The sequence below is a fragment of the Mus pahari genome, chromosome 14, assembly GCF_900095145.1.
Source record: "Mus pahari chromosome 14, PAHARI_EIJ_v1.1, whole genome shotgun sequence".
Taxonomy (NCBI): Eukaryota; Metazoa; Chordata; class Mammalia; order Rodentia; family Muridae; genus Mus; species Mus pahari.
The window spans coordinates 68,640,909-68,668,535 of NC_034603.1; the positions used below are offsets into that span (position 1 = coordinate 68,640,909).

At 50.3% G+C, this 27,627-nt stretch overlaps 3 protein-coding genes across 4 annotated transcripts in view; 1 reads left to right on the forward strand and 2 right to left on the reverse strand.

Annotated features, from left to right (window-relative positions):
• Ccr10 (C-C motif chemokine receptor 10) overlaps positions 1-1,425 on the reverse strand; it is a 4,481-nt gene extending 3,056 nt beyond the window's left edge. Inside the window, exon 1 of the mRNA XM_029546362.1 lies at positions 1,348-1,425. Within this exon, the coding sequence (XP_029402222.1) occupies positions 1,348-1,362 (15 nt within the window). The 5' untranslated portion in view covers positions 1,363-1,425. The remainder of the gene's footprint in view (positions 1-1,347) is intronic.
• Positions 41-14,400, forward strand: Cntnap1 (contactin associated protein 1). 2 transcript variants are annotated; one of them, XM_021212848.2, is made up of 24 exons: positions 41-263; positions 1,168-1,269; positions 1,359-1,552; positions 1,968-2,115; positions 2,205-2,408; positions 2,784-2,968; positions 3,439-3,582; positions 4,222-4,483; positions 5,163-5,312; positions 5,565-5,736; positions 6,154-6,260; positions 6,383-6,502; positions 6,833-7,036; positions 7,183-7,339; positions 7,423-7,550; positions 7,792-7,977; positions 8,450-8,671; positions 8,962-9,201; positions 10,379-10,732; positions 10,870-10,997; positions 12,146-12,239; positions 12,377-12,622; positions 12,723-12,770; positions 13,223-14,400. In XM_021212848.2, the coding sequence occupies exons 1-24, from the start codon at positions 194-196 to the stop codon at positions 13,501-13,503; spliced, it is 4,146 nt and encodes a 1,381-aa protein (XP_021068507.1). In that variant the 5' UTR covers positions 41-193; the 3' UTR covers positions 13,504-14,400. The 2 variants fall into 2 exon arrangements, with proteins under 2 accessions (XP_021068507.1, XP_029402221.1); XM_029546361.1 differs by lacking the exon at positions 41-263 and adding an exon at positions 466-539.
• Positions 14,401-14,961: 561 nt separating this feature from the next.
• Positions 14,962-27,627, reverse strand: part of Ezh1 (enhancer of zeste 1 polycomb repressive complex 2 subunit) — a 32,514-nt gene continuing 19,848 nt past the window's right edge. The window contains exons 13-22 of the mRNA XM_029546143.1: positions 26,990-27,241; positions 24,558-24,649; positions 23,670-23,710; positions 22,994-23,119; positions 19,399-19,577; positions 18,767-18,862; positions 18,350-18,431; positions 17,617-17,697; positions 17,108-17,192; positions 14,962-16,888 (exon numbers count right to left, since the gene is read on the reverse strand). Of these exons, the coding sequence (XP_029402003.1) occupies positions 16,828-16,888; positions 17,108-17,192; positions 17,617-17,697; positions 18,350-18,431; positions 18,767-18,862; positions 19,399-19,577; positions 22,994-23,119; positions 23,670-23,710; positions 24,558-24,649; positions 26,990-27,241 (1,095 nt within the window). The 3' untranslated portion in view covers positions 14,962-16,827. The remainder of the gene's footprint in view (positions 16,889-17,107; positions 17,193-17,616; positions 17,698-18,349; positions 18,432-18,766; positions 18,863-19,398; positions 19,578-22,993; positions 23,120-23,669; positions 23,711-24,557; positions 24,650-26,989; positions 27,242-27,627) is intronic.

Below are 27,627 nucleotides of genomic sequence, written 5' to 3' on the forward strand. Positions count from 1 at the left end.
AGAGAGAGAGAGAGAGAGAGAGAGAGAGAGAGAGAGAGAGAGAGATTGGGGGTAGGAGAAAGGGAAGGGTAGATAAGGACGGGGGAAAAAAGCTTCGGTCAGCCGCGAACCCAGGAGAAAAGCTGGGGGCCTGAACCAGAACGGGAGCCCTAGCGGCGCAACAAGGCTGACACCCAGCGTTGGTCAGCTCTGCATGATGCGTCTCCGGCTCTTCAGCATCCTGCTCGCCACGGTGGTCTCTGGAGCTCGGGGCTGGGGCTACTGTGAGTGCTGGTCTCAGAGGCAGGTGGGATTTGGTGCAGGAATCTGGAGCTTGTAGGGCGAGTCCTACACCGCATTGCGGCTGGGTGGTCGCCGATCCTTCCCGGACGCGCCAGCTCGCTCCCTTTTCCTCCCTCTCCCCAGCGCTCCGCAATGCAGCTTTGAGGCTGCTGAGCGCGCGCCGCCGCTGTCTGGTGCCGATCTCTGATCTGAGGAACCAGTCAGCCCAGGGGATTTGGAGCTGTTAATCCAAGTGGGAGCCTAGGTTTGAGGTTAAGGTTGGCTCTAAGTGCGGTACTGGTGACACAGGCTAGAGCTGAAGCTTTTCCCTAAGGGGCTGGGGCTAGAATTGGGAGCTGGCCCAGGAACTAGGTAGGGTTTGTGGTTGAGGCTGGGTTTTATGGCTCGAATTCAAATAGGAGTTGTTGACCCTGACTAAGGCCAAGGATGACGCTAAGAGTGGGATTGGGGGGGGGGGAAGGGTAGGTTGGGAGTAAAGTCTGATTTGGGGATCGGTTCATGTTTTAGTGAGGGGGGTGCTGATGATCGGAAGTGATGGTAAGGCTGGGGTTAATTTCATCTTCTGAGGCCCATTTAGGTTTTAAATCCGCTGAAGTTTGGGGACTATATTTAAGGGAGTACTGAACAAGGGCAGGCGCTAGGCTAGCAAGAATCTGGCTTTGTATCTATAGATAGAGGCATAGAGTTACCCTGAGAGGGGAAGGTAAGCTCCCACGGAGGAGTAGCTGTTGCTGAAGCCCAGGTTGAGTGCCCGGCTTTAAGGTAGGGCTGAGTCAGCCACAGGGGGGCAGTGAAGAGGTGCTTTAATTACTAAGTGGGCACAGCCTTTGGAAGAGGGGGGCTCACACTAACAAGCTCGTGTCCTCGCCCCCACCCCCACTCTAGACGGTTGCAATGAGGAGCTGGTGGGGCCTCTGTATGCACGGTCTCTGGGCGCTTCCTCCTACTATGGACTCTTTACCACAGCCCGCTTTGCCCGGCTACACGGTGAGCTTACCCAACCAAGGAGGGGAGGAGGACTCCAGAGAACGGAGAGAGGGGTAGTGGATGGTAAAAGCCCCTTACCCCTTCTGTAGGCATCAGTGGATGGTCGCCCCGGATTGGGGACCCGAATCCCTGGCTGCAGATCGACTTAATGAAGAAACATCGGATCCGGGCTGTGGCCACACAGGGAGCCTTTAATTCTTGGGATTGGGTCACACGTTACATGTTGCTCTACGGGGACCGTGTGGACAGCTGGACGCCATTCTACCAACAAGGGCATAACGCGGTACTCTCGGTGCCCAGTAGCACATACTTGGGGAGCCTTCCCCAACTCTGGGCCCTGGGCTGGGCACTAGCCTGAAGAGAAGGCAAGGGGAGGGGACAGCATGAGGCAAAGGTCAGGGCTCTACTCTTGGAATTTAGTCAGCTCGGACTGTTTCTCGCCAATCATAAGGTTTAACATACTTTAGGGTAAAACCTGGGAGAGCTTCCTGAGGACAGTGGCATTAGACTTTCACTTTGAAGAAATAATAGGACAGTCTAGACCAGGAAAACCAGTCCTATGTGTAATAATGGAGAAATGGGGATGGAGTAAACAAACGCCTGTTTCTGTCCCATTCAAGGTTGGGGAGGTTTGAAGTCATTGCTGCCAGAGAAGCTAAGGGTGGGGACATGGTTACTACTGTTCCAAATCCCCACAGACCTTCTTCGGTAATGTCAATGACTCGGCAGTGGTCCGCCATGACCTTCACTACCACTTTACGGCTCGCTACATCCGCATCGTGCCACTGGCCTGGAACCCGCGCGGCAAGATCGGCTTGAGGCTGGGCATCTATGGTTGTCCCTACAGTAAGGCTGTGGAGGCCAGGGGGTGGAGGCGAGGATCCTGAGAGGGACCATCTCCCTGGTCCCCCGCCCACCCACGGTCCTTTGCACAGCATCCAATATCCTGTATTTTGACGGCGACGATGCCATCTCATACCGCTTCCAGCGAGGCGCCAGCCAAAGTCTTTGGGACGTGTTCGCTTTTAGTTTCAAGACAGAGGAGAAGGATGGGCTGTTGCTGCACACCGAGGGCTCCCAGGGGGATTATGTGACACTAGAACTGCAAGGGGCACACCTGCTGCTGCACATGAGCCTGGGTGAGTTTCAGAACCCTACAGGGGGTGCCCTGACTCAGACTGGTTTTTCCCCATTAACTGTCTGAACCAAACTACTCTTTTGTAGCGCTTGGGGCTAGCAAAGCAGCGGGCGTGGAGTCGGGAGAACTGGATTCGGTTTAGCAACCGTGTGGTAACCTTGACCATGGCATCATAAACACACACAGACACACAAAATGCTTTTTTGTATCTCATTTGCTTTTCCTAACACTCGTGTCATGAGATGCAAGCAGCGGCCTCCTCTCCGCTCCAGGCTTTGACTGGGTCCTGGGTAGCCTCTACTCTGTGTTGAGAGTTGCTGCTAGCAGGGGAACTAGAGCCTGCTAGAGTCCTCACCCTGTCCTGCATTGCCCTCAGGCAGCAGTCCCATTCAGCCAAGACCTGGTCACACCACGGTGAGCGCTGGTGGCGTTCTTAACGACCTAAGCTGGCACTATGTGCGGGTGGATCGATATGGCCGGGATGCAAATCTCACCCTGGATGGTTACGCCCATCACTTTGTGCTCAACGGCGACTTTGAAAGGCTGAATCTCGAAAATGAGGTGACCAAGGATGGGGCACCATGTTGGGGGATGTGACAAATGATAAATGTGTGTGGGGAGGGATCCACTCCCCACCCTACCACATGTGCCAGAGAGCCAGTTCTTATTGTCCTCACTGGAGATCTCCTAAGATGGGTCTAGAAATTCAGATTTGGGGTACAGGGGAAAAGTAGAAAATTGTCCCCTAGTCTCCTCCCACGATTCTGTGCAGTTGATAAAGACCATGTCTCCATCTGTATTTTAAGTGTGTAAGACCTGCTGAAGGCCTACAGCCAACTAGTGCTGGTGTTTAAGACTTAAACCTGAACACAAGCTTTATTAGCACTTACCCTGGAGAAATGTGTTCCAAGACTTTCTGAAGCCAGGCCTAGTCCCTGTCTGTGGAAAAAGGGTACTTACTGCTCATGCGCACAGGAAAGGCAGGCGTTCCCCTAAGCCCATGGAAATCTCTCTTTACCTGCTTCCTACAGATATTCATCGGGGGTCTAGTGGGCGCAGCACGTAAGAACCTGGCCTACCGTCATAACTTCCGTGGCTGCATAGAAAACGTGATCTACAACCGGATCAACATTGCAGAAATGGCAGTGATGCGCCATTCGCGGATCACCTTCGAGGCCAGTGGGCAGGGAGATCTGGGAGGACAGGGACACTAAAGCCACTTGGAAAGCCAAGAGGCAGAGAGGAAAGAGGTCTTGTTGGGAATGAGACTCTCACTCTGAAGGTCAGATTCTCAGATGTGGGGGAAGTACCATGAACTCAGAGACCTTAGTACCATTCATTCCTTAGTTAGGCTGTGAATGGGTCCAGTTCATAGACAACGAGGAAAAGGAGGTGCAGAGGCTGAGAGCAGTTTACTAGGAGCATGTGACTCCGAAGTGACAGGGTAGTCACTAAACTGTCACTCAAAGTCTTTTGATAAGCTTTCCCCTCAGGAGCTTGTGCGCATGCTCCACAGCCTTTGCGCTAAATTAGGCTTGTGCTATAGGATACTCTTAGCACTCTGAGAGGGATTATTTTTTTTCTTTTGCTTTATGGACATTAGAAGCAAACACAGGGTGGGGGGGTCGGAGACTTGTTTGAGTCTCTTCCACAAACATGGGCATATTTGCACAGGGACTAGAAGGACCACAATTGGAATTCTTAGGGAGTGTTTCAACTGGGTCTTAAACCCAGTGAGAATATTGATGGCGAGTCCTGATGCATCCATCCATCCATCCATTCTTTTTTTTTTTTTTTTTTTTTTTTTTTTTTAGGGTAATGTGGCTTTCCGTTGCTTGGATCCCGTTCCACACCCCATCAACTTCGGAGGCCCTCACAACTTCGTCCAAGTGCCTGGCTTTCCACGCCGAGGCCGCTTAGCAGTCTCCTTTCGCTTCCGCACCTGGGACCTCACAGGGCTGCTCCTTTTCTCCCACATGGGGGACGGGCTGGGTCATGTGGAGCTGATGCTTAGCGAAGGGCAAGTCAATGTATCCATCGCGCAGACTGGCCGCAAGAAGCTTCAGTTTGCTGCTGGTGAGGGGCCCTGGGGAGGCAGAAGCAGGCTAGAAAAGGGGGCGGGGGGGGGAAATCTGGAAGAAACAGGTATGTTCCGCTTCTGTGGGGTTCCTGAAGATGCTTGCCAGTTATAACCAGCTTTGCACACTATATCATCGTCTAGGGCTGTGGATAGTGACGGGAGCGGTCAGAGGTGCCACTACGAAGGGAGTGAAGTGTAATAACTGGGTGCACTTAGACTGCTGTTGGGATTCAGAGTGAGGTTGCTGCTTCCCCACTCGAGACCATCTTTTCTCTGGTGGCTTGTGATAATTTATGCCCATGATCCCAACATCTGGGAGGACAGGACAGGAAAACCACAAGTTTGAGGCCAGTCAGGACTACATAGTGAGTTCTAGGCCAGGCTGGAATACAGTGAGACCCTGTCTCAAAAGCACAGCAAGGGGCTGAATTGTGCAAGAACAGTAGTATCATTAGCTACTAAACCGCTCTCCACGCCCCCCTGTGATTCCATGAGGATCTAACGCCTCCTTCTGGCCTCCTGGGGTACTGCACTCATGCACACAGTTCAAAAAAATTTTTTTTTTTTTTTTTTTTTTTTTTTAAGATGGGGTGGGGATGGGGGGAAAACAAACCAATCTTCTCATATTCTGGTTACTGCCTCCACCCACTTACCCCGTTCTCCTTTCTCGTTCAGGGTACCGCCTGAATGATGGCTTCTGGCATGAGGTGAATTTTGTGGCACAGGAAAACCATGCAGTCATCAGTATTGATGATGTGGAAGGGGCAGAGGTCAGGGTTTCATACCCACTGCTGATCCGCACAGGGACTTCATACTTCTTTGGTGGTGAGAGGCAACTTTGCCCTGTCTCTGGGTGGGAAGGTCCTATTTCAGTTCTGATGGGGCCATATGGAGTGTACTGGAGAGACCAAGCCTCCTTTCACCTCTGGGACCTTGAGCTGTAGGTCCTCGCCATTATTTGCACTTTGATTCTTGCATCCTTTCATTTATGTATGGCTCTTTGTTGGCATTTCCCCAGTGGGGGCGGGGCATCTGGGAGCTCTTCTGGGAAGGACCTTACAGGTGTGGTTGCTCCAGGTTGTCCCAAACCAGCCAGTCGATGGGGCTGCCACTCCAACCAGACAGCATTCCATGGCTGCATGGAGCTGCTCAAGGTGGACGGTCAACTGGTCAACCTCACTCTGGTAGAGTTTCGGAAGCTCGGTTACTTTGCTGAGGTCCTCTTTGACACATGTGGCATCACAGACAGGTATCTAGAAGTGACCCCTTGATACCTAGCAAGTGACCTCATTATTTTCTTTTTAAAATAATCTCCCTACTCCTTATGTCCATGCCCCCACCTACACACACACACACACACACACACACACACACACACACACACACAGAGTCTTCCTTCACCTCTTTCCTATTTCTTTCTGTAAAGTTGCAGGTACCCAGGATTGAAAGAAATTTTCTATTCAGTCCTAAGGTTTTTGTTTGGCAGGGCCTATGCACTTTCCTTTCTTCTGGCATAAAGAGGACAGCACTTGATCCCTGTAGACTACCTAGTGTCCCTATGTCTGGGGTTGTACACAGCCAGTTAGGTGGGAAGTAAGCCGGGGACCTGGTCCTTTGGGAAGCTGGTCCCAAGCTTCCTTCCCTTGGTGCCTGACCCCTTCCACAGATGCAGCCCTAACATGTGTGAGCATGATGGACGATGCTACCAGTCTTGGGATGACTTCATCTGCTACTGCGAACTTACCGGCTACAAGGGAGTTACCTGCCACGAACGTAAGCCAGATGGTGTAGGGAGTGAGGGGAAGGTTGTTGGGGATCAGGAAGCTGCTAGAGGTAGTAGGGATGGCCATTCTTTTAGCCTTCTAGCTCCACAATTGTCTTGTCGCCCCCACTAGCGTTGTACAAGGAGTCCTGTGAGGCTTATCGGCTCAGTGGGAAATATTCTGGAAACTACACCATTGATCCTGATGGCAGTGGACCCCTGAAGCCATTTGTGGTGTATTGTGACATCCGAGGTAAGTGGCTTTGATGGGTGGAGGTAGAGGGTTGACTAGGCAATGTATGAGATGTGGGGGTCAGAGAAGCTATAGGAGGGGTCAAGATCAAACTGTAGTGGGGGGTAAAGGGCGGTGGGGAAAAGGGACATCTAAAAATGTGCAATGTAGCCTTACAGCTAACTTCCCAGTTCTGGTCATTCCAGTAGCCTCATCTCCATCCTCCAGTGTGGAGGGCCCAAGGCTGGACTGAAGGGAAGTGCTCAGCCACTCTGATAGGCTCCAGCTAGGTTGGTAAGGAGGGAGACAGAATGTTCATGTCCAGCCAAAGCTCTGTCCCTTCTCTTTCAGAGAACCGAGCGTGGACAGTTGTGCGGCATGACAGGCTGTGGACCACTCGAGTGACTGGTTCCAGCATGGATCGGCCCTTTCTGGGGGCCATCCAATACTGGAATGCCTCCTGGGAGGAAGTCAGCGCCCTGGCCAACGCTTCCCAACACTGTGAGCAGTGGATCGAGTTCTCCTGCTACAATTCTCGGCTGCTCAACACTGCAGGTTGATGCTGGCGGCTGGGAGGGCAAAGGCATGCCTGGAGGAGATCCTTGGGTGGGGGTAAGGTCAGGGCTGCTTGAACCTAGGTATGAGGAACTCAGAGGCTGATGGAGAGGCAGGGACTGGAAGCTGCTTGGTGTCTTCCCCAGGAGGCTACCCCTACAGCTTTTGGATTGGCCGCAATGAGGAACAGCATTTCTACTGGGGAGGCTCCCAGCCTGGGATCCAGCGCTGTGCCTGTGGGCTGGACCAGAGCTGTGTGGACCCTGCACTGCACTGCAATTGTGATGCCGACCAGCCACAGTGGTGAGAACAGGAGGGCCTGCTTTTGGAGACTGCAGGGGCAGCTGAGAGGCAAGGTGGAGTCACCGAATCCTATATTCCCACAGGAGAACAGACAAGGGGCTCCTGACCTTTGTAGACCATCTGCCTGTCACTCAGGTAGTGGTAGGTGATACAAACCGCTCAAATTCTGAAGCTCAGTTCTTCCTGAGGCCTCTGCGCTGCTATGGTGACCGTGAGTGGCAGACTCCTTTGGTGTGCCTGTCCAGTATTGACTGTTTCCCTGATCCACTGGGAATCTCTAAGCCACATGGCCAGATAGATGCTCCTGCTGTGACCTGACCCCCTGCTTTCCTTGTACCTCTGCACCTTATTCACTTCACATCTTCATCTGTCTTCAAAGAGTCTCCCCAGCTCTCCCTGCTCCTCCACCCTCTAGCTCCCTTGACAAGGCCTTGCTCACCCCGTTTTTGCAGGCAATTCCTGGAACACCATCTCCTTCCACACCGGAGCTGCACTGCGTTTCCCTCCAATCCGAGCCAACCACAGCCTTGACGTCTCCTTCTACTTCAGGACCTCGGCTCCCTCAGGTGTCTTCCTGGAGAACATGGGGGGTCCTTTTTGCCGGTGGCGCCGACCTTACGTGAGAGTGGAGCTCAACAGTAAGTGGGCAGGGCTAGGAGGAATGTGGGTAGAGATGGCTGAGGGGGCTGCATTAGGGGGTAGGACGGTCACCCTTCTGAGAGGTGGTAGGGAGAGGACTGGAGATCACTCTGGGTCCTAGACTTATTGTCTTGGTGTCTGGCTATGTGGCCGGAGACCCTTGGGCACATGCTCTGCCTCTGTGGGCCCTTTACCCCTTTTCTTGTGAAAAAGGAGCTAGGCTCTTGAGGTCTCAACCATCTCTAATTAGCTATGCTTCTAGCCTGGGCATGGAAACTGATTGCAGGGAATCTGTAAAACAGGGGAACAGATTGACATATTGTGGTTTTTAGCCTTTTGTAGATTTTGTCTTAGGCTATGAACAAAGTGGAGGGCCATAGGGTGAGGAGATTGTATTGGGCAAGAATACTGTGAGGGATCTGGGGGATCCGAGCCCCCCTTTACTCCCTTACCTACTGTCATGCTGTGCAGCATCCCGGGATGTGGTCTTTGCCTTTGATATTGGCAATGGGGATGAGAACCTGACAGTGCACTCGGATGACTTTGAGTTTAACGATGATGAGTGGCATTTGGTCCGAGCTGAAATCAACGTGAAGCAGGCCCGGCTGCGAGTGGATCACCGGCCCTGGGTGCTAAGGCCCATGCCCCTGCAGACCTACATCTGGCTGGTGTATGACCAACCCCTCTATGTGGGTAAGCAAGAACCCAGGAGCAGGGAGAAAGCCTCCATGACATTCCTACACTCTCGTGGGCCATGTTTCCAGAAAGCCCATGTTCTAATCCTCTATGCCCAAGTGAGCCAAGGGGCCATGCATCTCCTTCACTCCCTCATATCCTAGTCCATCCTCCTAGCCCCCCCCCCCGGCTCCCTTCTCCCTCACAGTACTGATTCCTGTCTCTACAGTCATTTTAGGGGAGCTCTTGGGATTTTCTACCTTTGACCTCCATCTCCAGCCTCAGCTTCTCTACTTACTCCTGACCAGGATCTGCCGAGCTTAAGAGGCGCCCTTTTGTGGGCTGCTTGAGGGCCATGCGTTTGAATGGAGTGACTCTGAACTTGGAGGGCCGTGCCAATGCCTCTGAGGGCACCTTCCCCAACTGCACGGGCCACTGCACCCACCCCCGGTTCCCCTGTTTCCATGGAGGACGCTGTGTGGAGCGATACAGCTACTACACATGTGACTGTGACCTCACAGCTTTTGATGGGCCGTATTGCAATCATGGTCAGTGCTGCTAGTTACTAGGGATGGGACGGGCGTGGGGAGGTGGGGATGGCAAGGAGCCTTAGGGCATGATGGGAGTTTAGAGGGAAGATTACAAGTCAGCAGTCATGGAAAACTAGAATTGTCAGTAGACTTCTGAGCTCTTAAAATGGGGCAATCAGGCAACTAGAATATGCTGGGTAACTCCAAAGTCATAATGCAAAGCAGAGGGACAGTAGAGCTAGCTGACACAAGAGCCCCAACATTAGGCAAATAACTCCCATTTTTCCCACTGTTGTCAAGGTCACACAGACCCCATGCACATCTACTTTGTATACATGCAGATGTATGTGCATGTATGTATGGAGGTGCACGACGGAGGTCAGAGGTCGACCTCAGGTGCATCCACCTTGTGTTTTCAGACAGGTCTCTCACTGGGACCTGGAACTCAGTAATTAGGTAGACTAGCTGGACAGTGAGCCACAGAGATCCTCTTGCCTTGGCCTCCCCAGCAGTGGGATTCCAAGTGTGTGCCATCACAACTAACTTTGTGTGGGGGTGCTAAGGATTGAATTCATGTCTTCACACTGGTACAGTGAGCATTTTATCAACTGAACAACTGTCCTAGCTCTGGTATTGACTTTGACTTCACAATACATTTCTCCCCTGGCCATTTCCTGTCTATCACTGAATTCCTAAAACACATCTTACAAACTGACTCTTGGTTGAGGTGAAGCTTGAAATTCAACATATCCAGACTATATTTTCTTAAGGCTGGCCCAAGTAGGTTACTGTGGGTAGAGTCTGGTAATTTAGGGAGACATAGGAAGTATGAATAACAACACATAATTGGATGGAGTCGGGGTATCTTAATTTTCATCTTGGCCATCCACATAAACAGCATCCTCGGGGGAAGTCATGACCCATCTTTAGGGTTCAGTGTCCTCACCAGTAAATGCTGGGATGAGACCAGATGACCTTTCAAGTTTCTTATACCATTATTCTTCTACTTGGTGCTAGAGTTGGTGTGGGCCTGTAAAGCGAGCACTTTTCAGGCCGGCTATAAATTTGAGTTACAAAGACAGTGTCTCCAAAATTGAAGGGGGGGGGAGCAAATAGTGGCAGATACAGGTGTGTGCATGGGTCGGTGACATAAAAACCCTTTGAACTTGTGACTGAGTAGTTTTCTCTGCTTCAGATATTGGCGGATTCTTTGAGACTGGCACATGGATGCGCTATAACCTCCAGTCAGCACTGCGCTCTGCGGCCCGGGAGTTCTCTCACATGCTGAGCCGGCCAGTGCCTGGCTATGAGCCTGGCTATATTCCAGGCTACGACACTCCTGGTTACGTGCCCGGGTATCATGGCCCTGGGTACCGTCTGCCCGAGTACCCGAGGCCTGGCCGGCCAGTGCCCGGGTATCGAGGGCCTGTCTACAATATTACTGGAGAGGAGGTCTCCTTCAGCTTCAGCACCAGCTCTGCTCCTGCAGTCCTGCTCTATGTCAGCTCCTTCGTACGTGACTACATGGCTGTGCTCATCAAGGAGGATGGTAAGTCCTCCTCGGCTCTCTCCCTCCAGGTGCCCAGACTCCCGCAGAGATTGACTGATGCAAAGATCCAGTCCTTTAGAAGATGAGGGGTTGTGGAAGCCGAGAGAAGAGCCCATGTTCCTCCTCCCACCCTACAGGGACCCTACAGCTTCGGTATCAGTTGGGCACCAGTCCCTACGTGTACCAGCTAACCACCCGGCCAGTGACTGATGGCCAGCCCCATAGTGTCAACATCACCCGGGTCTACCGAAACCTCTTTATCCAGGTACAGGTGGAAGGGGATGGGCCAGTTAAGTCATAGCCTCACCATCCTGGCTATGGCACCAAGAAAACGTCTAATGATTACATGTCTGAAACACAGCTCAGTATACAAGGGATTTTCACATGTATCACCTCTCACGACCCTCACATCAGCTTTGTGAAGTAGGTGTGGCTAGAAATTACTCTGAGGCCGGGCAGTGGTGGCGCACTCCTTTAATCCCAGCACTTGGTAGGCAGAGGCAGGCGGATTTCTGAGTTCGAGGTCAGCCGGGTCTACAGAGTGAGTTCCAGGACAGCCAGGGCTACACAAAGAAACCCTATCTCGGAACAAACAAACAAACCAACTAACAAAAAAGAAATTACTCTGAGCTTCACTTTATAAACCAGTAAACAGGCTGGTAAACAGAAGGTAAAGTGTTTTCCTCAGTCAGTCTAGTAGGAGATACTGATGTAGCTTAGTTGACACAGAGCTTGTCTACTAGGCATGAAGCCCTGGGTCCCCTGGCCAGCACTGCACAGCCATGTCATCTCAGTGTATGGGAGGATGGGGCAGGAGGAGCAGGAGTTTAAGATCATCCTTGGCTACATGGCAAGTCTGAGGCCAGCCTGAGCTACATGAAGCCCTGTATGAAAAGGGGGTGCTGGTGCTGGTGAGATACTCAGTGGGGAGAGCGTGATAACCAGAGTTTGATCCCGAGATCCACATTGGAAAAGGGGAGAAATGACAGTTACATTGTTACCTGAACTCCAGACAAATTGTGGCACTCCCCATAAGAAATAAAGTATAGCTGGTACAGTAGCTCAAGCCTTGGGAGGCAGAGGTAGACATGGATCTTTGACTCTGAGGCCAGCCTGGTCTACACTGTGAATTCCACGACAGCCAGGGCTATGTAGATAGACCCTGCCCTCCCCCATCCACACCACCACCAACGCCCCCCCCCCCAAAAAAAAAAAAAAAAAAAAAACCAACAAAACAAAACCAGAAATGAAAGTCAAGCTACTAGCAAACTGCAAAGCCAAGGGTCAAAACCAGATTGAGTCAGGTGCCAAATCCTAGCTCTGGGCCCAGGGGTTTATTGGGCAGAGTGAATCCCTTCCTGGTCTTGGCTGTGTCCATCCAGGGTTTTCCTCCCTCCCGCACTTCTACCCTAGGTGGACTACTTCCCGCTGACAGAACAGAAGTTCTCCCTCCTGGTGGACAGCCAGCTGGACTCACCCAAGGCCTTGTATCTAGGGCGTGTGATGGGTAAGCTGCTTGTGAGGATGGATCTGGGGAGAGTGGGGAAGCAGAAAGAGCAGTGAGGGCAGTGGGAGGGGAAATGGAAGAGCAGCAAGGCTTCTGGGTGAACCCTGATGCCTCTTTCTTGGCCACCTCTCCCTCAGAGACAGGAATCATTGACCCAGAGATTCAGCGGTACAACACCCCAGGTTTCTCAGGCTGCCTTTCTGGTGTCCGGTTCAACAATGTGGCTCCTCTCAAGACCCATTTCCGAACCCCTCGCCCCATGACTGCTGAGCTGGCGGAGGCCATGCGGGTTCAAGGAGAACTGTCAGAATCTAACTGTGGAGCTATGCCACGCCTTGTCTCTGAGGTGCCACCGGAACTTGATCCCTGGTACCTGCCCCCAGGTGAATCCCTAGACACAAGGGGTGGGGTAAGGTAACAGTGATGGGAAATGGCTCTGAATACAGAGGCAGTGTCTCTTAATCGGCCTTTCCTCTTCTTTAGATTTCCCATACTACCATGATGACGGATGGATTGCCATACTCTTAGGCTGTAAGTAGCACTGACCACGAACCCGACTTCCCAAGACCACCTTGCCAGCATCCTCCCTGGCTCCTGTCCCCAGAAGCAGGGTGGGTGGAGGCGTAGCTGTGAGATGGCAAGAAGGAGACAGGGACAGGCTATGCTGACATCAGTATTTAGCTGGGGGAGGACTAGGCAGCTATAAATTTTTAATTGAAATGAAATATTAAAATGCAGCCCTAGTTACAGGATGAGGAAAAATAGAAATATAGTAACATCTAGAAAAATAAGAAATTGGAGAAGCCGTCAGAGACACGGAAAGAGTAAAGTGGGCAGTGGAGAAGCCGAGAATTCAGACATTCTAGACAGAGCCATGGCCTGACAGCTATGCTTGCTATACACGGTATATGTGATGCTTTGGCCGAGTGTGTATGTGTGTGCCCCGAAGACCTTCCCTAAGTTGTTCCTTTTCTTCCATTCAGTTTTGGTGGCCTTCCTGTTGCTGGGGCTTGTGGGAATGCTGGTGCTGTTCTATCTGCAAAATCATCGATACAAGGGCTCCTACCACACCAACGAGCCCAAGGCCACCCACGATTCCCATCCTGGTGGCAAAGCTCCCCTCCCTCCCTCAGGCCCCGCCCAGGCCCCTGCCCCTACTCCAGCTCCCACACAGGTTCCAGCCCCAGCCCCAGCGCCAGCCTCTGGCCCCGGCCCCAGGGATCAGAACCTCCCCCAGATCTTGGAGGAGTCCAGGTCTGAATGAGTCACAAGGGCTTCAGGGACCAAGGCCAACTCCTTTAAGTCCCCTCAGCTCCTGCCTCCCCTCCCTCTTCCCCTGCCAGGGACATTTGGCTCTTCTAAGCAGGTTCTGTTCACCAGGAGGATCCCCCTCTTGCCAAGTTTGGTGCACAGAGCTACAGATGGGACCAAAGGGAGTGGCCGAGCCTCACTGCCTAAACCAATGCCCTGCTCATCCCTCCACCCACCCACCCCACCCCCCCCAGCTCCAGGCTGTTGGACTGCCCTACAGGAGAAAGCCCATGGAGCTGAGACAGGCCTTTCCTGCCATCTCTGTCCCAGCTGCTGGCAAGGATTAACAAAGAAGGGCAGGGGAGATGAACTGCCTCCCTTCCTGTGTACACTATCAGCAGGGACAGATGTGGGGGATCGAGAGGCTGCTAAAACACACCCTGGAGCCTCCCTCCTGCCCTGCTGACCGGCTGTCTTCCATCTGCTTCCTCTCAGCTGGGGCTGAGGGAAGAACTTCATCATCCCCACCCCCACCTCACCCAACCCTTTTTGTTCTTACAGAGACCAAGAGGCCTCAGTTTAGCACTTTAGTACCTCCGCTGCTTCACTTGCTTCAGCCAAAGCCATAAAAAGCCTGCGAGTAGAAAAGATAATGCAGATGCCCTGCCTAGCCAGCCCTCTACTCTTCCGCCCCTTTCCAAAATATGCAATAGCCTTGGTGCCTGTACACAGGCCTGGCCCTCTCCAATGCATGAGGAGCCCTCCCCCTCTGCTCAGAAATGCTGCTGCGTTTACCCAGGAGGTCATATTCTTTATATATATATTTTTTGTTGCAGAGTCTCTCTCCAGAGAACTATATATTACTCTAATTTTTTAATTATCTGTTTATATATAAAAGAACTCAGTGGGCTGTCCTGTGCTGTGCCCAGTTTGTAGCGAGCTCCTTCTGTGTTTGATGTCTAGTGAGTCCTGCCAGCCTCTCACCCACGTGCTGGGCACTCTAGAGCAGGGCAGAGCCCGCTGTGCCCTCAACTGAGCAGGTTCAATAAAGCAGCGTGGCAGAGCCCCGTCTGTGCGTGGTAGCTGACATCCTGGCCAAGGAATGAAGTCTTCTTAAGGGAACTATTCTGAGAGCTTGGAAATTTCTAGTCCTCAAAACCTATGCATATAAGCCAGGCAGTGGTGGCACACACCTTTAACCCCAGCATTCAGTAGGCAGAGGCAGGCAGATCTCTGGGTTCAAGGCCAGCCTGGACTACGGAGCTGACTTCCAGGGCAGCCAGGGCTACACCAAGAAACCTTGTCTCCAAAAACCAAAAGCTATTCCACCTGCCAGGGGCTTCACCTGGTCACACTATCTCACTCGCGGACGATGGTGGGGATCAGAGTGCTAACGCTTCTACCCAACCTGCTCCCATGCCACCACCTTTTATGCTTCCAGCCCAAGCATGGAGGACACAACTTGCCAAAATGGAGTCTTAACACTTTATTAGATAAGAGGTCACAAGCCACAGGACTTTAAAGTGCAAGAAATTCACTGGCAATAAAGCCGCATGTACGCCAGTTCCCCACCAGTCCACAGCACCTCACTTTACCTACCACATGACGTGGGGCAGAAGTGGAGAGGAGGGGTGAAACCCGTCATTAAAAATAGAGGACAGCAGGAACCAAGAGTGGGCGGCTGGAGGAGCATGAGTAGTATTAACCTGGAGGAGGGCTGGCTGCCAGTGATGCTTGCTGAGGGAGGCTGAGGTCTAGAGCCATGTTTTAAAGCATTCCTCATGACCAGCCCCTCCACCAGTCTCTGGTTTCCCAGAACTGAGTAAGTCAGACCCTATAGTTAGGCTGGAGGGTAACCCTGATACACACAACAGACATAACCCCCCAGCAGATGTCAGTTTCAGAACTGGGTGGGGACTGGCCCAATGGGGGTGTGGGAGAGACTACTGTGAGGAGCTGTAGAGTGTGTGCTGAGTGTGAGGTACACATGGGCCTACCAGTGTAGTGAAGGAGTGAGTATGCGCACAAGCATGTATATCCCATGCAGATCTCTAAGAGGCAGTGTGGTAGAAGGGAGTCTGGTTTCTTTGGTGGGAAAAGGGAATGGTTAGCAAGGACCACAGGAGCTCTGGTTCTCCAGGAAGCAAGAAGCTTGTGCCCCATTCTAACCCTACCTAGGGCAGTCTCTATCTACCCAAGTGCCCTTTCCAGCACATGCTCTACTTGGCAGGCACACCAGACCCAAGGTAGCTACGCTGACTAGTTTTAGTTCTTGTGTCAAGACAGCTCCTCCTGCCTCTCAGATGATATTAAACTGCAGAATCTTCCACTCTCCTCTAACTCCTTCAGAAGTGGGATTCGGGCAGAGACTTGGCTCAAACCCCACTCCAATCTATCAACCTTCTAAAAGAGTTAAAGTGCTTTGTTCTCTATGAATCCCAGAGAATGGTGGTCTGCCTGCCAGTCTACCCTGCACTGTGACATGCTCCTAAATGTGCAATGGCACCCCACACCCACCCGCAAACACAACCAAAAGCAGGTACTAAAGACGGAGTAAAACAGACCAGCAACATCTCCCTCTAGCCTAGATTAGGCTCAGCTACCCTGAAGAAAGCAGCAAGCTGCTCCATGGACAAGCCACTGAGGAGTGGAGGGTGGGGACAGCTGCAGCTTCACTCACCCAGAGTACTCACTCCCAACCATGCTCAGCTACAGCTTAGGCATGCTGCCACTGAGCCAGAACTTTGGAAGGAGTGGGTCACTGGCACATGCTCCTGGGAGCCTGAAACACCCTGCCACCCCCGTAATCTATAAGCTAGGCCTTTCCCCAGGGTCTAGCTGGCTCTGTGTTCACAAGATGAGGGAACTTAGCTTTCCTTCCTGTATCCTTAAATTCCTGCTTTGATGGCATGGAGACACATCTCCCTTTGAGTTCTGTCTGCAATGCTTGCCAGGCTCACCTTTAACCCTGAGCACAGTCAGTGACATAGAACTCTTGAAAGCTAAAATGGTAGCACTGGTTGGTTCCTGAGGGCCCACAGCTTGGGAGCTGAGGAAAACTCAAGCATTGATATCATCCCAAGCCCACCATCTCCTCCTCTTAACACGGAAGTGCAGCTTCTTACATCTGAACTCTCCCGGGAGACCAGGTCTTCACCGCCTCTGTTTCCCCTCTCACTGAGGCAGTGTGTCCCCTTGGAATAAAGTGGAGGCCTAGTTATGCAGGGTGGGTGGGGTTTCTCAGCATGGAAGACATTGCAGGAGCTGGAGCAGCAGTGGTGTGTGCCTGAAGCCATGACAGTGCTGACACCACAGCACTGGCACGGGGCCCAGAGGGCTAGAAGATATCCGTTTCCCTCTCGATGCCCACATACTTGAGGGCATCAGCTTGGCTGTACCTATCCCAGGGCAGGGAGGAGGAACCAGGTTACTCTGCGGTTGACAAGATGGGGTCCCCTCCTGCTTCCCTTCCACCCGATCTCCAGCAGCCATTTAGAATGTTCATAGTTCTGAGGCAAACAATGGCAACTGCAGACCCTCTCTTCCCCCCAGTTTAGCGGCTCTAAGTCCCAAAGCAATTCCAACAGTCACTCCTGCTTCCTTCCCAATCACCTCACCTATAATCAAAGAAGAGCTCTTCACCAGCCTGAATTGCTCTCTTGGCAAAGATCCCAATGCGGTGATCTCCATTCACCATAACCACTGCAGAGAGGAGAGGACAGACCTAGGCTAGTGTCCAAGCCTTCCTAGGCACTCCACACTGCAAGCCTGCGCTCATGAGAAGTCTGGGCTGGTTTTCTCTAAATTCCCAATAGGATCAAATGGGAACAGAATGCAGTCATGAAGGCAGGCACTTATCTCTCAGCTTTTGACTCTGCTTTTACAGCAGTGAGTTTGGGGAAATGGTGACCTTTAAAGCATGGTTACGGGAAGGCATTTTTAATGTAGTCAATGGAAAGCGCCAAGTATGAAAGGAGAGGCCTAAAATGATGGCAGATAGTCATCAAGAGTCTCCTTGGAAAACAGTAACTCAGCCATGAAAGAAGCCGAGTGACGGTTAAGAATCACAGGCCATGAGCAGTTGGTCCAGCCCACCCACTTCCTAGGCTCCTGAAGACTCACTCACCTTTGGCATAACAGTTGGGGTTCACTGAATGGTTTGCAAAGCGAATTTTGTTTCCTTTCCGGGTAGCATCCACTACAAAATCTACATGACATAAATCAAAGAAAATCATGAGTGCCCCAGGAAACTATATTTTGGGGGATACAAGGTCTAGCTCTGTGGCCCAGGATGGCCCAGGACTTACTGTAACCCTCATGCCCAGTGCTATGACTTCAGGTCTGTACCACTGTGCCCATTTTTGTTTGTTGAAGACAGGATCTCCTGTAGTTCAGGCAGGCCTCAAATGTGTGGTAGCTCTCTTGTTCTAGCCTGTCAAATGCTGGGATTACAGGCTTGAGAAATGTGCCTAGCTTCAATCCCTGCTTCTGTAGCTCTAGTTTAGGATCCATTAAGAGATAACAGAAACAATTTAATCTAATGGGAACGTGAAGCCCAGAATAGTAACAGGAGAAGTGAAAGTGCAGCCTGCCTCCTTGTGAGGGAACATCCCCTGGGGGTCCTCCCTCTCAATTTTGGATCTCCTCCCATCTACTGGTTAGGGTAGCTTTCTCAAGTGGAAGTGCCCATGTTCCCATTCCTAACACAACTCAGAAATGAAGCAGAGCCCAGCAGGCTTCCAAGCTCAGCTCAGCACTCTGCTTCAAGAATCGGTCCAGTCAGTGTGGATTTGAACCTAGATCACAGCCAAGGTGAAGACTTGCACATGATCACCTAGGTACAGAAGGCCATGCCATACCATTGTTGAGGTTGAAGAGGAAGCTGGACATGTATTTATCATAGACCTTCCCTCGTCGATCAGCCTCATCCTGAGAGATGAGCTGGAGGAGTAAACAAGGAAGAAGTGGATGTCATGCCTGCTCGAGGTCTGACACTGTCTGACCTGGGAAGGGGCATTGCAGGAGAGCAAGACTCTGCTAGCCCCTCTCCACCAAAGCTGCCCAGGGTGAAGGCTAGAGAGAGCAAGACACCAACACTTGACAAACAGTGGTTTGTTTCAGGATTGCAAACAGTTCTGTGGGATCCCCTGAGAGGCCACATGAAAACTGGGCTGAGTTATTTAGAGATGAATTCACAGAAGCCTAACCCACAGAAAGTCAGAATTTCTTGTCAGCGCCTTCCCAGTAAGAACATGGGCTGAACCTGGAACACTCACCTCACCACAATATTCAGAAATGAATTCATTCTTCTGCACAGACTCCTTGATGAAGGTGCCCCATCCGGCCACATCGGAAGGGGCCAGCAGCAGGTGCTGGGGGAGAGGGAGGCAAGCCTTAGATGGCAGGCGGGCAGGCGGGCGGGTGTGAGTGGGTGTGAGTGCTTCATGTGCACGTGTGGGACGGGGGAAGGTGGAAAGAACTACCAACTGTCAGGGGAACCTGAAAACAGAAAAGGTCCAAACCATTTCGCTCTTGAGGGGTAAGAACAAAAACTGGAAATGGTAAACAGGATATTTTCCTCCTCTTCCTTGTGGACTTCCGGGGCTGAGTCTGGGCATACACCATAATGCAGGTAGTACAAGGGGCAACTCTGGGGCTGAGGAGCCTGGAGGGAAAGTGCTTGCCTCCCATGTGTAGAGACTTGGACTTCAACCCAACACCACAGGGGAACAGAATGGTCTATACCTCTCTGCTCCTTTTAGTAGAATGGAAAATTAGATTACTTTGACCACTGACAGGATCTGTCAAGCACTTTTACATACAACCCCTCTGAGGAGTCAAAGGAACAATGACACCTGGTAACATTTCCTCTTTCCCACTGTCATCTTGACCCAAGAAAAGACCTCACCTTTTTGAGGCCACGCTGGATGCTGCAGTTTTTGCAAGACACCACCTTACAGTCCCAGTGCTCTGAGGCCCCACAGGTAAGGCACAAGTCAGGGTCACACTCACGAACTGCCAAGTAGCATGGACATTGCTTGGTATTGCACTGAGTCTTACAGCGACAACCAGGAAAACGATTCTGGCCTGAGTGGGGAGATGGGGATGGTTAGGAAGTGGGCACTCATGCAGGTCAGGCTCAGGGAGAGCAGAGAAGTGAATGTGACACATCCGAGGACTCTTGGCACAACAGGCAGAAGGCTCCTTCCCCTGAACATCTGGCTTTTCCCTTAAGACAGGGAAGTGCCTCCTTGAGGGCTCAGGTCACGGGCTCAGTTGTTAAAGCACTCACCATGTAAACATGAGAAACTGATTTTGATTCACAGAACCTATATACAAATGTCAGGCATGGAAACACCTATGTGAACCCCAGTGCAGGGAAAGTGCAGACAGATGGATTCCTGGAGCTCACTCACCACACAACCTAGCTAGTGAGCAGTCCCTTAGTTGCAGTGAAAGATCCCATCTAGAAAAGCAAGGTAGGTGGTTCCTCACAAATGACACCCAAGATTAACCTCTGGCCACACACACATGCACACGTGTGCTTACACAGATACACATACACTATGAACTAATTCCCAACAGACAAAAAGGCAGGTGTGAATATTAAGTGTCACCTGGAGATTTCCTAACAGGGTCCCCCTCTTGTCCTTGTTGACAGAATTTAGAATTGAGGTGGAAAGAACCCAAAAGAAAATGAAATCAGTGCTTTTCACAGTAAATCCTCCTCATCAAAACAAGCACCAGCTTCCGAAACGAACGCATCCGCTCTATGTGGTCCTCCGCTGCCCACAGCTCTCAACAGCACAAGCTCTTATCTACTGTGGCTAAGATCACTATCTGTTCCTTGTCAGGTGACAATCACAGCACAGAGGCCTGGGTACTGCCCTCTGCAAACCCAGAGGCTGCCATCTATTGCTTGGTCACAAGCAGGAAAAATGAGGAAAGGTTAAGGTGGGTAAGAAGTGGAGAACTATTTTTCTGCTGACACCTCCTACCCTGTCTCCTACCAAATTATGTGTGTACCCATGTAAGTATGTATGTATGCATGTATGTATTTTTATTTGATGTATGTATGTATGTATGTATGTATGTATGTATGTATTTTTATTTGATGTGTGTGCCCATGTATCTATGTGAAACACATGCCTGAGTAGCCACAGAGGCCAGAAGAAAGCAGCAGATTCTGTGAGTGGAGTTATAGCTGGTTGGTTATGAGGATGCTGGAAACAGAACCTACACTCTCTGCTTTTAACCACTGAGCTGTCTCTCTAGCCCCCTACATATTCTTAATTTTAATTATATGTGTGTATCTTTGGGTGAGTATGTATACCTGAGTGCAAAAACCCTTGGAGGCCAAAAGGTGGCATTAGATCCCTCAGAGCTAAAGTTACACTTCCTTGTAAGCTGCCTGATGTGGGTGCTGGGAACCAATCTAGGGTTCCCTAAGAACAGTATGCACTTTTACTACCCCAGCCCCTCCTACCAGATATATTCAAACTCCTCAGCTGAGCATGTCGGCGCACGCCTTTAATCCTACCACTCAGGAGGCAGAGACAGGTAGATCTCTGTGAGTCTGAGGCCATCCAGGACTGCATACTAAGATCCTGTCTCAAAACAAAACAAAATAAACAACAAAATAAACTGCAGCTAATATGAAAATATTGAAATCAATGTTCTTTATCCAGCTTACTTAATATATGCTGGGGGAAAAGAAAAAGTTCTAAGAGGACTTCAGCCAGGGTGAGTATACAGACAAAGCATAGCAAGGACAGGTCATAGAATTAACGGCTAGTCTAATAGTCACTCTGCAGTGGACATAAAGAACCCGTATGGGTCCAGTGTGATGGTGCACACCTGTAATCCCAGCATCCAGGAGGTAGGGGTGAGAGGAGTGGGAGGTCAAGGTCATCCCCAAGGTCTGTGCATGTATTCTTTTTCTTTTCTCCAAACGTTTCCCTTTAATTACATACTCAGTGGGTGTGTGCATGTGGGTAGAGGTAAGAGGACAGCACAGGAATCCGTTCTGTTCTTTCCTTTCCTCACGTGGTTCCAAGATCTAACTAAGGCTTCCTGGCAAATTCATTTTATTGCCTTTTCCTGAAGAACTGTTCTTTTTTTCTTCTCCTTTTCCCCCCTCTCCCTCCCTCTCCTGTTCTCTCTTTTGGGACGAGGTTTAACCTGGGTACAAGGCCTATGTCATTCTCCTAATGCTAGGGCTGGTTATAGGAAAGTGCTCCTGTATCTACCTAAACAGACCTAGAGGTGGTAGGTGTTGTTAAGACAGTAGCACAGGTTGGCCTTGAACACTGATCCTCCTGACTCAGACTCCCACAGTGGAGGTCTAGACCTAATTACAGTTATACACTACCACACTCAACCCATGTAACTTTTTTGTTCACTTTTATTTTTATTTATGTGTATGTGTATGTGAAGTGTGCGTGGATGTCCAAGGACAGAAGGTGTCAGATCTCCTGGAGCCGGAATCACAGGTGGTTGTAAACTGCCTGATATGGATGCTGGGAACCAAACTCAGGTCTTCCAGAAGAGCAGGAAGTGTTGTTAACCACTGAGCCATCTCTCTGGCTCTAACTTGCAAAGATCACCATCCTGACGAGGAGACCCTGAGAGCAGAAGCTCCTGCTTCTTAGCTCTCCTACGAACAAGATGGAGAAGCGTCATGTCTAGTTCCTGCTTCCTGAATCCCACCCTGAAGGCTTAAACATTACTTTCACAGCTAGGAAAGATGGCACACACCTGTAATCTCAGCTACCTATAAGGTGGAAAAAGGAAAATTGCTTGAAAATACAGAGTGGGTGGGGAGGGAGAAGAAGGCAAGAGATGGGAGGGAGAGAAAAGACTTTTTTGGTGGTGGGGGTTGTGTTTTGAGACAGGGCTTTTCTATGCAGCCCTGGTTGTCCTGGAACTCAAACTCACTCTGTAGTTCAGGCTGACCTCAAACTTGGGAGGGCCACCTACCTCTGCCTCTGGAGTGCTGGGGTAAAGATGTGCACCACCACCACCACCCAGTGTTTAGTTTTTTTGGTTTTTGTTTTTTGAGACTTTGTGAGCTCAGGAGTTGGGGGTAGACTAGGGGTTGGAGAGATGGCTCAGCAGCTAGAAGCAATGGCTGCTCTTCCAGAGGACCTGAGATTGATTCCCAGCACCCACAGGATGGCTCACAACTGTCTAACTCCAGTACCAGGATATCTTATTCCCTCTTCTGACCTTCTTGGACAACAGGCATGCCCCACAATACAGACATACATGCAGGGAAAACACTCATATACATAAAATAATAAAGTTTTAAAATTAGAAATCAGAAAACAGAACAGACCAACCCCCACAACTTGGGAGATCACACCTTTCTTCCCTGTAGGATGCCTGCAGCACAGCAAAGGGATAGTAAAAGTCTACAGGCAGCTAAGGGGCAGGAGGAAGGAGTCTGGGCACTCCAAGGCCAACCACTTGGGTAGACGATGGTGAAAGCAGGGTGCTCTTACAGTCTGGACTGCACTGGCAGAACTTTTCACAAAAGTTCTGGGTCATGATGCAGGGGCATGTGCTGTCACAGGGACGGTCCGGGTGGTCACAGGGTTGGTAGTTATACACTTGTGTAGAATTGTTATCTAAAAGAGAGAAAAGAGCAGGACATTGTTGTAACCAGGCTACCTTGATGCCCTATCCTCCAAATGTTCCAAATGCTTGTCCCAACCATGACCCTGGACTCACTCAGCACTTGATAATATAGCTGACCCCTGTGCATAAACAACAGAGTATCTGCTTTGTGGGCAGGGTGTAGAGATGACCCTAGATAACAAGGCAGCTACTCTAAACATGAAAAGAGGTCTGTAACTGGCAAACAGCACACTCGAAAACTCAAGAGACCACAAGGCTTTAAGTTTATCTTCTGAGACAGCATCTCGGCTGTAGTCATTGGCTCAGCCCTGAAGATGCTGCAAAGAAATCTGCAATCTGTAGAAGCAGCTAGGGCCAACAAGAGCTATAGGTGCAGCAGGGTGATAACCACAGGGTGAGGCCTCAATCTGAACTCTGTGTGTGTGTGTGTGTGTGTGTGTTCCTATGAGCAAGGCACCTAAGATGGAGACCATGACCTTGAACATGCTAAGCATGCACTCCACTCTGATCTATCCCCCACCCTTTTTCTACCGAACTTACCTTTCTTCAGCTGAATTTTCCTGCAGTGTGCAGCCCACAACCTAGGAGAAAAAGAAAGAATAGGTCTGAGTTGTGGTCCTCTGAAGACACATGACAGTGTCCTGCTCTGAGGGGCAGCTGGACAACTGTAAGGTGCTCTTTCTGAGTTCTTTAGCAGGAGGCTCCTCCTCCCAAAACACCAAAACAACAAAAACCCAGACAAATCAAAGCCACAAAGCTGTCTCACACTACCACTTCTCCCTCTTGCCACTTCACCCCTTGCCTGGCAGAACTCTAAGATGGTAGGAGGAAAGGCCTACAGTGCAGAGGCTGACAGGAGAAGAGCAGAAGGGACTTCCTTCCTTGCTAGAGCTAGAACCACCTCCATTACTTATCTGATAATACATTAGGGTCATCAGAGTGATGCTTTTTATCTTTTAGACAGGGTCTCACCATGTAGTTCTGGCTGACCTGACACTATGCAGACCAGGCTAGCCGTGAACAGAGACCCATCTGCCTCTGAGTTTTGGGATTAAAAGTATATAACCACACTCAGCTATTTTTTTTCAACTTCCAATCAATAAACAGCACTATGTAACTCTGAAAAACAACACTATAAAGAAAAGGAACAAACTCTGCAGAGTGGGGAAGATGGTCGACACCCAAGAAAGGGGAAATAATCTTAGTGCAGAGGCAGAGGCCAGCCATGTCCTCAGTGTGGGCACAGGAAAGGGCTGGCCCTAGTCACAGGTCCTGAGGGAGTTCTGAAGACAGGCTCTCATCTGAGTGTCCCAATAAGATGGGCTAGTTCTGCCCAGTGCAGTGAGTGACCAAGGGGGCAGGCAAGGGGTGTCCCCAAGGAGCACAGATAACCTGAGGACCCTTAAGAGTCCTTTGTCTAATCCTTGCCTGTGTTTTCTTTTCTTCTTCTGTGCAGGGTTCATGAGCTCATCTGTTGGCAGTTTTAGGATAAGTGATTCTTTGACTGCAAACTGAAAGACCTGGAAGAGAAGTGAATAGGACCTGTCACATCTCTGGGATGAGGTGACTAGGCAAGTGGGCCAGGTTCTGGGCTTGTTAAGAATCTGGAATTTGGGCCGGGCGTGGTGGCGCACGCCTTTAATCCCAGCACTTGGGAGGCAGAGGCAGGTGGATTTCTGAGTTCAAGGCCAGCCTGGTCTACAAAGTGAGTTCCAGGACAGCCAGGGCTATACAGAGAAACCCTGTCTCGAAAAACCAAAAAAAAAAAAAAAAAAAAAAGAATCTGGAATTTGCAGGCAGCTAATGGGGGCATCTTTTTAATAGAGACAGGATGTGGCTGGGGAGGACACTGGCACTGAAGATTTACTTAGACCCGGGAGGCAGAGCTACCAAGCCGGTACTGCCATACATCATCCTGGCTTTCATCTACCACTTCTCAAGCCATGGTGAGCTGCCTGAGTGGCTCTGCCTTTTTAGAAAGAAAACTGCAGGTGTTGAGTGAGGCCTGATGGGAACAGTGTCACTGGGCTAAGCACTAGCTCCCTCTGTTGGTAGAAAGGTGCCAGAGCCTTGGCTGTCCATCAGGGAAGCATTTAGGGAGAACTGGCTCTTCCTCTACCTGCTTCTTCCTTTACAACATTCATTTCTAGTGCTCCCTCCCTCTTTTTCTTTATTCCCTTCTTGGCTATGGGAACTTCTGATATCCTGCAAAAACTATAGATAGTATCAGGAAAATATTGTATGTATGTGTGTATGCATGTATGTATGTATGTATGTACGGTTTTCAAAATAGGGTTTTCTGTGTAGCCCTGGAACTATATAGCCAACTATATAGTTCCTAACTAGTTCCTGGAACTAATCTATAGCCTAGAACTAGCTCAATAGACTAGGTTGGCCTGGAACTCAGAGTACTGCCTGCCTCTGCCTCCCAAGTGCTGGGATTAAAAGACACCACCATGCCCAGCTGCCTTTTAAAAAAAAATCACATATAACTCTATAGACTTTTAGGGTAAAGAACCTGTGCTGTGGCTGGCAATATAATGGCTGAGCAGGAAAAAGCACTTGCCAGGCAACTCTATGACCTGAGTTTATTCCACATCTTCTATTGCTTAAGGAAAGGACCAATACCCAAGAGTTGTTCTTTGCCCTCCACAGAAATGCTAGGGCACATGAACACTTACACACTTATACACCACACACAGACACACAGTAATAAAAGTAATACAATTTAAAGAAGCATCTGTGTTGCAAGGAAACAGATATGGGCTCTGGAATGAAAGTGCAAATCCCTTCCACTCGTAATTCTCCTCAGCAGCCATATGAAGGAGCATGAAACAGGCTCCCAACCCCTTCAGAAGAGCCTGGCTTAGTAATGCTTATGGCTGTGCCCCAGAAGAAACCATGCAGACTGCAGAAGTCAGGGAGCTGTGGGATCAGGGTGTCAGCGCTGGGCTGCTTCTTGCTGGACAAACTGGCCCAGACACCTGGCTCTCATCTCTGTTCTCCCTTCTGCACTCTTTTCTCCTTGCCATTTCTTTTAAAGAATTTTATTGTACTTCACTTATTCATTATGTATGCATGTCCATGCTTGTGTAGGTGTGTGCTGTAGTGTAAGTATGAAGGCTGGAGAACAACTTTAACAGCTGGTCCTCTCCTAATGAGTGGGTCCTAGAGATCTGACTTAGGTCTTCAAGCACCTTTACCTGCAGAGCCATCTTATCAGTCTGCAGTCTTTTCATGCGTCTGGACCATCAGTAGGTGTTGTCAAACTGCATTTTCAGGAATGGTATGAGCAAGAAGGAAAAGGTCTGCACCCAGGTATTGGAGTGGCAATTAGAAAACCTAGTGATAGCCGAGCAGTGGTGGCGCATGCCTTTAATCCCAGCACTTGGGAGGCACAAGCAGGTGGATTTCTGAGTTCGAGGCCAGCCTGGTCTACAGAATGAGTTCCAGGACAGCCAGGGCTATACAGAGAAACCCTGTCTTGAAAACAAAACAAAACAAAACAAAATAAGAAAACCTAGTGTTGGAAACTTGGAATACAGACTGCAAAGAAGGGCTGGACATGGCAGCACACACACCTTTAATGCCAGCACCTGGGAAGTAGAAGCAGGTGGATCTCTGTGAGTTCAACATCAACCTAGTCTACATAATGAGTTCTATTCTAGGCCAGCCAAACCTATCTCAAAGAAAAAAAATCTCTACTCCTCCCAGAGTCCCCCACCCCCACCCCCCCAGGATCTAGGCTTCAACAAGATCTAGGAGAGGTTCACTGTCTGGACCCATCCTGCTAAGACAGGAGAGGAGGTGAGCACTGAGGAAAGATCCACATTCATTCTGTTGCCCTCCCTCAGAAGTACCTGTTTGCATGTCTTTGTCCCCAGAAGCCTGGCTATTGAGCAGAAGTTGTTGAAATAGGTGCCATGGAAGACTCGGAAAAGAGATTCTTCAGCTCCAGTCCATTCCACAGGCTCTGAGGGGGCTTCCACAACACAGAGCTGAGCTGGGGCTGGACTGGCTTTCTGTTTCGTGGGGGTCTGACAGCGAGAGTTAGCCTCTGAGCAAGGGAGAAAACACAAACGTATGGAATGCAGTTTGCTGGTGCCCCTGTGTTATTCTGATGTGAAAAGGAGAACATTTAGGAATGGAAACGTTAGCTATGCAAGGCACACTCCCGTGATCCTGTAAACAGAGTCAGCAGGATCAGGACAAGTTTGAGGTTGGCTTGGTCTACATAGTTCCTGCATGCGTGCTTTCGTGCGTGCGTGCATGCGTGCATGCATCTGCCTCACTTTCATTGCTTACAGGTAAATTGGTAGAAAAAATTAAGTTTTTAAAAGTTATAAGTATTAAGAGATGAGGAGCCAGGCGTGGTGGCACAAGCCTTTAATCGCAGCACTCGGGAGGCAGAGGCAGGAGGATTTCTGAGTTCGAGGCCAGCCTGGTCTACAAAGTGAGTTCCAGGACAGCCAGGGCTACACAGAGAAACCCTGTCTCA

Coding starts and splice junctions, on each gene's coding strand:
- Cntnap1 (XM_021212848.2), top strand. CDS start 194: ATGATGCGTCTCCGGCTCTTCAGCATCCTGCTCGCCACGGTGGTCTCT. Junction 6,261..6,382: donor GGGAGTTACCTGCCACGAAC/GTAAGCCAGATG, acceptor CGCCCCCACTAG/CGTTGTACAAGGAGTCCTGT. Junction 12,240..12,376: donor GTATCTAGGGCGTGTGATGG/GTAAGCTGCTTG, acceptor CCTCTCCCTCAG/AGACAGGAATCATTGACCCA.